Here is an 11,844-nt window from a genome sequence, read left to right as displayed (position 1 = left end):
CCCTCTTCATATGGAACAATCCCACAGGGGCATTGACTTAAAATTCAAGTTTCCAAAGAATGTGGTGTTCACTTAAAGCCAGTAACAAATCGTAATAGGAATCGCAGGATCATTACAGCTTAAATAGACAATATTGTATGTGATTATACAACGGACAGAATGGTAATGTTTAATATACATACATACATTATATATACTATTATATATGAATATGTATATGTATATATATACAGTATATATATATAGAGAGATACATGTCTATTGAATGTATTTCTATATGAATAGCAAAACGTTTATGTTAATACGTACCCAATCTTCTGTCATTAGTAAATACATAAAAAATATCAATAAAAAAAAGAAGTATAAAAAATACGAAAATAAAATAAAAATGTTGAATATTTTCTCATTAATTGTTTTGTTGGAGTTTGTAAGTAAGTTGCTGGAAACTAAACGCTTATAATTAAATAGCTTAGAAATATACAAGAAAATAAGAGAACTGTGAGGAAATATGCGACTTCTATTTAAAATATACGACTCCTTTTTGAAATATACGGCTCCTATTTAAAATATACGACTCCTGTTTAAAATATACGACTCCTATTTAAAGTATACAACTCCTATTTAAAATATACGACTTCTATTTAAAATATACGATTCCTATTTAAAATATAGACTTCTATTTAAAATATACTTCTTTTTAAACATACGACTCCTATTCAAAATATACGACTTCTATTTAAAATATACTACGCCTATTTAAAATATACTTCTTTTTAAAATATATACTACTCCTATTTAAGCTATACGACTTCTATTTAAAGTATAAGACTTCCATTTAAAAGTATACGACTCCTATTTAAAATATACTACTTTTTAAAATATACGACTTCTATTTAAAGTATTCGACTTCTATTTAAAATATACGACTCCTATTTAAAATATACTACTTTTACTTAAAATATACCTCTATTTAAAATATACGACTTTTACTTAAAATATACCTCTATTTAAAATATACGACTTCTATTTAAAATATACAACTCCTATTTACGGCCCTTTTCACTCCCTTTCAGGTGAACGATGGAAGAAGAAGGAGAGGGATGCCGTGCGTGTCTGGAACAATATAACCCGAGATTATGTGCGTGAGGAGGCCAGCGAAGTCTTCTGAAAATCCAAGATGTCTGCCGGACGGCCGCAGATTCACCGGAGTTACTACGTCTGATTCCCGGCAAATAATGAGAATGATGTGACGATGCGACAATGCTTTTCCCGATGCTTTTCCTCTACAGTTAACGGCTGAGGGATTATCTTTTATTTTCTCGTTTTTGGTTTTACTCTTCGTGTGAATATTTTGAATTGTTCTTGAGACCCGATGAGTGTTACGGAAATCCAAAATGTCTGACCGGTGGTGGATTCTGTGTAGTCAGTTTTGATGTCGTTTTGTTAGTGTCGTGACTTTTGTGTATAAAGAACGAAGAGGGAATTATGGAAATGCATAATATTGAGAGGCAAAAAGGTGGAAATTCTTTATAGTGTTGGCTCTCTGTTTTCAAACCCTGCGTTTTTAAGTTATTCATTTGGAATTATATCATCTAACTGGGGTTGAAACTACTAAACGCGTCCCCCCCCCCCACTCTTGCAGAAAAGCTGGAAATTCTATTTAAAGTGTTTTTCCCATCTACTTTTAAAAGAATGCATTTAAGTCATTCATTCTGAAAGATATTTAACTCGGGGTTGAAACTGCAAAAAAAGTTGGAAATTATATTTGAAACTGAAAAAAATTGGAAATTATATTTACAGTGTTTTTCCACCTACTTTTAAAGGCCTTAAATTCGTTCACTCTGAAAGATATCTAAGTGGGGGTTGAAACTACTACTGACCCCGCCTCCTCCCCTCCCCCCCCAAAAAAAGTTGTCCAGGTGCACGTGAAATTTCGAGAATCCACGCCCCTGCCGAATGAGACGGATGGAGAACGACTCGGAACTGAAAATGACTTCGAGTAAGTTTGGAAATCTTGTTTCTCACGGCGTCTGTGATCTAAGGCCAATTCGGAACTCGGGACAAAGTCACAATTGGGTTTATCTCGGAAGATTTCGCCCAATTTCGCGACGGGAGTTGACTGCGCGAAAATAGTGCTCCACGTTGTGTCTTTCGCGATTGCGACGACTTTGAATACTTGCCTCAGAGAAGTATTATATTCTTTGTATTCACTTTTTAAAAAACCTTTTGCTTTTAATACTCAGTATTAGACATTAAATACCTATCAAATTTGACGTGAACTCACACAGTATGTTTAGAAATATATAAACAAACATCGAGCAACAGCAGAATAAGAATAAGAAATTTACTATTATTATTATTATTATTATTGTCAGCTTATCCGGATGCGCCTATTATTATTATTATTATTATTACTTATTAGTTTTAATATTATTATTGCTCAGCCTAATTGCAATGAGATATGCGGAACAACTTTCCTCACATATCGAATTTATAGATCGCCTTTATCGCTCAAACTTAGGAAGAAATGAGGTCTTTAGTTTTGAATATTCGACATTAACGTCTTTGTTAAAATCAAGATTGTTGAAAGGAGTACTAAGAAGCGCAGAACAACTTTCCTAAAATAAGTTAATTTGTAGAGTTTGAATCTCCTCCTAGGAACACTTCCCAGGAAAATAAAATTTGTCTTTGAAATCTCTTCCGACAGGGAACACTTTCTTGGAAAAAACAAAAGGTTGTATTGGAGATCTCCTCCTGAAGCAGAACACTTCCTTGGAAAAATAAAATTTGTGTTGTGAATCTCCTCCTGAAGGGAACACTTTCTTGGGATAATAAATTTGTGTTGGGAATCTCCTCCTGAAGGGAACACTTCCTTGGGAAAATAAAATTTGTGTTGAGAATCTCTTCCTGAAGGGAACACTTTCTTGGAAAAAACAAAAGGATTTGTGTTGCGAATCTCCTCCTGAAGGGAACACTTTCTTGGAAAAATAAAATTTGTGCTGTGAATCTCCACCTGAAGGGAACACTTTCTTGGAAAAACAAAAGGACTTGTGTTGGGAATCTCCTCCTGAGGGGGAACACTTTCTTAACAAAAAAAAAGGGGGTTTGTGTTGTGAATCTCCTCTGGCAGGAACACTTTCTTGAAAAAAAAACAAAAGGATTTGTATTGTGAATCTCCTCCTAAAGGGAACACTTTCTTGAAAAAGAAATAGAGAGAGAACTTATATTGTGAATCTCCTCCTGAAGGGAACACTTCCTTGGAAAGAAATAAAGAGAGAATTTATACTGCGAATCTCCTGAAGGGAACACTTTCTTGGAAAGAAAGTAATAAGAGAATTTGTATTGTGAATCTCCTCCTCCTGAAGGCAAAGAAGAATTTTTAATTCCCCTGATTTCTTGCTCGGCAAATTTGCATACTTTCCCTTTGATTACCTCACCCAAAGGGAATATACCACTCTCTCTCTCTCTGTCTCTCTCGTGTGATGTGAATTTTATATCTCGACGTTCGCTGAATGAATTCTCGGTGTTTTTTTTACGGCGCCTTTTTGAAATTCATGGGCGCCAAAATCCAGTTATAGGGAGCCGCAATGCAGCTCGGATGAATGAGTGAAACAAATGAATGAGGCAGCGAAGTGAGTGGACGAGAGTGTAGCCATGAACGCCCTTGGGAAAAGCTTCTTGTGTTTGGCGGCGTTCTTCGCTGTCATCTTCGGCGAGAGATCAGGTGAGTCATGTTTTATTAGAATCTATAGAATCAGTATATTTAAAGCTAAATTTATTTCAGGTATTTCATTTTTTTTTTATTTTGTGAATGGACTCGAATAAAGTTCACTGACCGTTATTCATGACGATTAGTGAAATTTGTTCATGCCAATGATAATTGATAGTAGAAGTTTTGTTCATATCAATGATAATTGCTTGTGAAGTTTTGTTCATATCATTGCTAATTGTTAGTGAAGTTTTGTTCGTATCAATGCTAATTGTTAGTGAAGCTTTTTTCATATCAATGATAATTATTTGTGAAGTTTTGTTCATATCAATGGTAACTGATAGTGAAGTTTTGTTCACATCAATGATAATTGTTAGTGAAGTTTTGTTCACATCAATGATAACTGATAGTGAAGTTTTGTTCACATCAATGATAACTGTTTGTGAAGTTTTGTTCGCATCAGTGATAACTGATAGTGAAGTTTTGTCCATGTCAATGATAACTGATAGTGAAGTTTTGTTCATATTAATGATAATTGATAATGAAGTTTTGTTCACATCAATGATATTAAGTTTTGTTCACATCAATAACTGATAGTGAAGTTTTGTTCACATCAATGATAACTGATAGTGAAGTTTTGTTCACATCAATGATAACTGATAGTGAAGTTTTGTTCACATCAATGATAACTGATAGTGAAGTTTTGTTCACATCACTGATAACTGATAGCAAAGTTTTGTTCACATCAATGATAACTGATAGCGAAGTTTTGTTCATGTCAATGAAAACTGATGGTGAAGTTTTGTTCACATCAATGATAATTGATGGTGAATTCTGTTCATATTAATGATAACTGATAGTGAAATTTTGTTCATTACAATGATAACTGATAGTGAAATTTTGTTCATATAATAATTGATAATGAAGTTTTGTTCACATCAATGATATCTGATAGTGAAGTTTTTTGTCATTGATCAATGTTCATATTAAAATAACTGATAGTGAAGTTTTGTTCACATCAATGATAATGTTAGTTAATTGATGGTGAATTTTGTTCACATCAATGATAGTGATAGTGAAGTTTTGATAACTGATAAGTAGTGAATTTTGTTCATTTTCAATGATAACTGATAGTGAAATTTTGTTCATGTCAATGAAAATTTGATAATCAATGATAACTGGTGGTGTTCTGTTCACATCAATGATAATTTCGTTCATTTCAATGATAACTCGATAGTGAGATTTTGTTCACATAATAATTGATAATGAAGTTTTGAACATTTTGTAGTCATTTGTTAATAATAATTGATAGTGAAGTTTTGTCCACATCAATGATAACTGATAGTGAAGTTTTGTTCATGTCAATGATAACTGAATTGAGATGCTTTGTTTTTCTACATCATCATTTACAATTCATAAATAACTGCTCATATTCTTAATGTAATTCTTAATATAACTCTACGTGGCTTAATTCAATAAATCATTATTTATAATCTGTCATTTGACATTCATATTCATAATTCAAGAACCTAGTTCTCTGTTGACTCACAAGGTTTTATGAAAGCAAATCGTGGAAACTTATTCTTGATATTAGCTATCATTCTTGACAGTAGTTATCGTTTTTTATATTAGCTATCCTTTTTTATATTAGTTACCATTCTTGATACTAGCTATCATCCTTAATATTAGTTATCGTTCTTGATATTAAGCATCATTCTTGATATTAGCTGTCATTCTTAATACTAGTTATCATTCTTGATATTAGCTATTATTCTTAATATATTAGTTATCATTCTTGATATTAGCTATCAAGCTTGATATTAGTTATCATTCTTGATATTAGTTATCATTCTTGAAATTAGTTATCATTTTTATATTACTGTAGTTACCATTCTTGATATTAGGTTACCATTCGTGATATTAGTTATCATTCTCGATATTAATTATCAATTATAATATTAGATAACATTCTTGATATTAGCTGAAATTCTTGATACTAATTATCATTTTTGGTATTTGCTATCATTCTTGATATTAGTTATCATTCTTGATTTATAATTCCTCATTGAAACCACAGAATCAGGTAAGTGTATGTGTGTCAAATGAAATTTGAAAAATAGTACTTAGTTTTTTTTAATGCTTTTATTGTAATACTCAAAATAACCATAGTTTTGATTATTACTAATTCACGATATTTCTCATTGTATTCAAATGAAATTGCCGTATATCGTACTTAAAGGTTTCTTTGATAATGAAATTCACTATATTATTTTCAGGAAGTTATTTGTTCATTAACATACCTTGAAAAACCAATTATATATATACACACACACACACACACACACACACACACACATATATATATATATATATATATATATATATATATATATATATATATATATATATATATATTGTATATATATATAAATACATAATATATACATATACACATACATACACATAAATATATATACATATATATATGTATAGTATATATACATATATATTTATATATTATGTATATATATATATATATATATATATATATGTATGTATGTATGTATGTATGTATGTATATAATACGGCCAGGAACAATTTTTGTGGTTAAAATTTCGGAATTATGAAATGAGTAAATATATTCCATAAATAATCTAACAAGGGCTACTGATTGTAATATATGTTCAGAATTTAATTGGAACGAGGCAGGTTACGAAACACACAGGCTATAATGCATGATATAATGACGTCACATTTAAGCGATAAACGTAACATTTTCACTATTTTCCTCTTTTATATATAGATAACTCTATATATATATACTCTATATATATATATATATATTTATATATATATATATATATATATATATATATATATATATATATATATATATATATACGTGAACACATATAATAATAGTGATAATAACTAAAATCCTAAAGAAAAAATCACCATATATCACTGCTAAGGAGATGGTGAATCATTATATTTAACGTAATTACGTAGGCCTAATTGTAATGACATTTTTATTTTAATCACCAATTACAGTAATCTACGTTAAATGTATTTTGTTTATGATGAGTTATAAAATAATACATGTTAATGGCTTAAATTGCCTTTAAAGAGATAAAAGAAACATTACATTACCTTGAAATAAAAAAAAATACATTACCTTGAAATAAAAAATTTACATTACCTTGAAATGAAAAAAAAAACATTACATTACCATGAAATAAAAAAAACATTATATTACCTTGATATAAAAAATTACATTACCTTGAAATAAAAAAATGACATTACCTTGAAATAAAATAAACATTACATTACCTTGATATAAACAAAAAATTACATTACCTTGAAATAAAAAAAGTTACATTACCTTGAAATAAAAAATAGCACTACATTGCCTTAAAATAAGAAAATTACATTACCTTGAAATAAAAAAAAATTACATTACCTTGAACTAAAAAAAAACCATTAAATTACCTTGAAATAAAAAACATCACATTACCTTGATAAACGCCCCCTACCTCATCTAGCCACTAAAAAAAAAAAAAATCCATTGCGTGGCCATACCACCTCTCTTACCCCACCCCCAAAACAAAAACCTCACTTGTCGGGAAAAAACATCCCGTAACTCCGATACACCCCAACCCACCCACCCACCAAAATAAAAAGAGATAAAAAAAGATATATTAATTTACGACAAAAAAAAAAAGATGAAAAAGAATACGTTGCCTTCATATTCCCAGCAATCAAAAAAGAAAGAATATTTTTGCGTTCGAGAAAATGATGACAAAACTTCAAACGTCATAAACTTTCCATCTCCGAGAGAGAGAGAGAGAGAGAGAGAGAGAGAGAGAGAGAGAGAGAGAGAGAGAGAGAAGGAAAAAAAACTTAATTCGAGCGTAAACTTGCCTTGAATGGACTTTAAACTTCTGAGAAATTTATTTCTGTTCCTGAACATTACGAGAAAGATGGCAAGGGAAAATGAAAGAGCGGACGAGTGCCACTCTTGGGAGAGTTAAACGGGAGGGAAAATACAAGAAAAGAGAGAGAATTGGAAAATACGAGACCCCGGATGATACAAAAATGATGGATTTAAGAAAATGATGAAAGAAAAATAGAGGAGGAGGATGTCAGTGGAAAAATAAGGGGATATGGACTCTCAATGGGGAAATTAAGGGGCTATGGAATCCCACTGGGGAAAATAAGGGGCTATAGAATCCCCCTGGGGAAAATGAAGGGCTATGGAAAACCATTGGGGAAAATAAGGGGCTGCAGAATCCGCCTGGGGAAATGAGGGGCTATAGAATCCCATTGTGGAAAGTAAGGGCTACAGAATCTCACTGGGGAAAATTAAGGCTATAAAATCGCCATGGGGAAAATGAGGGGCTATGGAATCCCACTGGGGGAAAATAAGGGCTACAGAATCCCCCTGCGGAAAATGAGGGGCTATGGAATCCCATTGGGTTAAATAAGGGGCTATAGAATCCCATTATGGAAAATAGGGCTACAGAATCCTACTTGGGAAAATAATGGGCTATAGAATCCCCTTGGGAAAATAAGGGGCTATGGAATCCCCTTGGGAAAATAAGGGGCTATAGAATCCCCTTGGGAAAATAAGGGGCTATAGAATCCCCTTGGGAAAATAAGGGGCTATAGAATCCCCTTGGGAAAATAAGGGGCTATAGAATCCCCTTGGGAAAATAAGGGGCTATAGAAATCCCCTCCGGAAAATAAGGGCGATCGAATCCCAATGGGGAAAATAGGGCTACAGAATCCCATTGTGGAAAATAAGGGCTACAGAATCCTACTTGGGAAAATAATGGGCTATAGAATCCCCTTGGGAAAATAAAGGGCTATAGAATCTCTTGGGAAAATAAGGGCTATAGAATCCCCTTGGAAAAAAAGGGGCTATAGAATCCCACTAGGGAAAATAAGGGGCTATAGAATCCCCTTGGGAAAATAAGGGCCATAGAATCCCACTGGGGAAAATATGGCTATAGAATCCCATTGGGGAAAATAAGGGGGCACAGAATCTCAATTGTTAAATTAAGGGGCTACAGAGTCCCACAGAGCAAAATAACGACTACAGAATCAGACTGGTGAAAATAAGGGGCTATAGAATCCCCTTGGGAAAATAAGGGCGACAGAATCCCACTTGGGAAATTTAAGAAGGTGAAAAATAGAAGAAATAAGATTTTGTAAACAGAGCAATATCTGAAGATAGGAAAAAAAAAACAAGTAAAAAATGTTCTTCGGAGCAATCGACTTTTCTGTACAGCGTATAATCAAAGCCACAGAAAATAGCTCTATCTTTAGGTGGTCTCGGTATAATCCTGTATGAGCCGAGGCCCATGAAACCACGGCCCGGTAGTGGCCTGTCCTATATCGTTGCCAGAAGCACGATTATGGCTAACTTTAACCTTAAATAAAAATAACACCTACTCAGGCTAGAGGGCTGCAATTTGGTATGTTTGATGATTGGAGGGTGGATGATCAACGTAACAATTTGCAGCTCCCTAGCCTCAGTAGTTTTTAAGATCCAAGGGTGGAGAGGAAAAGTGCGGATGGACAGAAAAGCCAAACACAATAGCTTTCTTTTACAGAAAACTAAAAGCTGCAAGAGCGATTTAGGCAGATAAAGAGAAAATCAAGAAAGTGGAAAGATTAAATATCAAAGGTTGTCTGGCCGTTTGGCCGTCTTCAAGTGTGATAAGATGCTTAACTGGGAATGAGGCCTGATGTGGACTTCTGGATTCTGCCCTGCTAACGGAGATGATGTCTAGTGACAAATGAAAGCTTAGAGATAGGAATATGGATTCTCGGAAAAGGACTATGAAGATCCTCGCGGAAAACGAAAGAAGGCAAAAGAGAGAATTCATATTTATGTATGGAAGAGAATATCAAAAGACAATAGAAAAGACTAAGACAGCCATTACGGTCAAACGACCGAAATTAACGATGCCGGAATGACAATATAGACAAGAGTCCTCGAACGTACAGTCTTGATGTCAGCGAGTTTCCCGAACAGATTGACATGAAATCGCCATGTTTAGAGACACATGACGCTGTTCGGAACGAGAAATCTATGAAGAGGAATCATGGACAGCTCCCTAAGGCGATGTGAACATACGCCCAGAACATTACAAAACAGCAGTCTTCTCTAAAATGAGTTTTAGTTTTCTGAAAAGAAAACTATTATGCCGGCTTTGTCTGTCCGTCCGCACTTTTTCTGTCCGCCCTCAGATCTTAAAAACCAAACATACCAAATTGCAGCCCTCTCGCCTTCTCAGTAGTTTTTATTTGATTTAAGGTTAAAGTTAGCCATAATCGTGCCCCTGGCAACGATGCAGGCCAGGCCATCACCTGGCCGTGGTTAAAGTTTCATGGGCCGCGGCTCATACGGCGTTATACCGAGACCACCGGAAGATAGATATATTTTCGGTGGCCTTGATTATACGTTCTAGCGGCTGTACAGAAAACTCGATTGCGCCAAAGAAACTTCGGCGCATTTTTTACTTGTTTTATTTAAATTTAGCTACGAAAGAGACATTAATTAAAGGCTGACTGGAGACTGACTTTGTACATTTTAAATTAATCAACAAATGGGATATATTACATAACGACCGATTGAATTCTAAATTATACCAAGGGACAGGCACAGAGATAATCATAGCCATTATAGCCTCAAACAAGGCCAAGAGAAAGAGAAGGTCTGCTCACTTCCCGCCAAGTCCCCCATGTAGGCTGAGCTTTGTCTACCTCCTTATTGCGTCAGCAGATGAATTGCCGTAGCGAGCAGGTACCTCTAAGATACGTCATCGCCTACGTAGTTACCCCAGGTGAGAGGCGACTCCACCCAATTGGGTAGACCTTGTCTCTCTTGGCCTCGAATACATCCATTGTCAGAAATTGCTCATCTGTACGAGTCAGAAATTGTCCATTTGTACGAGTCAGAAACTGTTCATTTGTACGAATAAAAAGGGAATAATTAGATTCTGATAATAAAAAGTATAAAAAAGGAAAACCATTTGTTCAAATAAAAGGTAATGATACTAATAATAGGATTCTGATAAGAAACATTTCCAAAAAGGGAAAAACACTGGAAATACCCAAAGAAAGCGTAAGAGAAGCAAGAGAGAATGAAAAGGAATAAGCATGACAGAATAAATGTAGAGGTGAATGAGAGGACATATTGAATAGAGGAGATATTGCCTTAGCAGGAAAATTTAGGAATGTCACTAGCAGGGAAAATTAGAGGAATGTCAGAGAGACAGAGAGAGAGAGAGAGAGAGAGAGAGGGGAGGGGGAATCTGTCGACGTTGTTAAAGAGGAAATTATTTTCTCCATAACCAGTGGGACTTGCTTGCCAGCAACATTCACAGGGAGCCGTTATGGCAGTTTACAAAGGAAAAAAAAATATATATATGCTCCGAAGTTTCTTCGGCGCAATCGAGTTTTCTGTACAGCCGCTACTGCGTATAACCAAGGCCACCGAAAATAGATCTATATTTCGGTGGTCTCTGGTAAAATCCTGTATGAGTCCCGGCCCATGAAACTTTAACCACGGCCCGGTGGCGGCCTGTGTTGTTGTTACCTATATCGGTACCAGACGCACGATCATGGCTAACTTTAACCTTAAATAAAATAAAAAATACTGAGGCTAGAGGGCTGCTATTCGGCCTGTTTCATGATTAGAGGGTGGATGATCAACATACCAATTTGCAGCTCTCTAGCTCCAGTAGTTTTTAAGATCTGGGGGCGGACGGACAGACAAATAGCCATCTCAATAGCTTTCTTTTACAGAAAACTAAAAATGTATTCGCTTAACTTTTTTTCTCTCATCACATTACTAACAGTTAAAAGGAACAGATTGTTTTCAGTAACATTACAGCATCAAGTCTCCAATAATTATTTGTAAGCGTCACAGCAGTTTACAAAATGAGTGTTTACTTAAATTTCTCTCTGGTCATAATCCTAATATTGAAAAAGAAACAGAAAGCTTCTCAAGAGCATTTATTAATAGCACGCCTGTCACAGTTATTGTTAGGAGTTCATGCCAGCATTAAATAAAGTAAACTATTCATTTGAATATATTATTTTTCTTATATTCATTCTAGTAACTT

General features: G+C 34.2%; 1 protein-coding gene across 1 annotated transcript in view; it reads left to right on the top strand.

Moving 5' to 3' along the window:
- Positions 1–2,778: 2,778 nt before the first annotated feature.
- Positions 2,779–11,844, top strand: part of LOC136851395 (nephrin-like) — a 153,958-nt gene continuing 144,892 nt past the window's right edge. The window contains exon 1 of the mRNA XM_067125472.1: positions 2,779–3,724. Coding sequence (XP_066981573.1) covers positions 3,655–3,724 — 70 coding nt within the window. The 5' untranslated portion in view covers positions 2,779–3,654. The remainder of the gene's footprint in view (positions 3,725–11,844) is intronic.

The sequence above is a fragment of the Macrobrachium rosenbergii genome, chromosome 23, assembly GCF_040412425.1.
Source record: "Macrobrachium rosenbergii isolate ZJJX-2024 chromosome 23, ASM4041242v1, whole genome shotgun sequence".
NCBI classification, from domain to species: Eukaryota; Metazoa; Arthropoda; class Malacostraca; order Decapoda; family Palaemonidae; genus Macrobrachium; species Macrobrachium rosenbergii.
The sequence above is the reverse complement of the archived record's forward strand: the minus strand, read 5'-3'. Positions and strand labels throughout refer to the sequence as shown.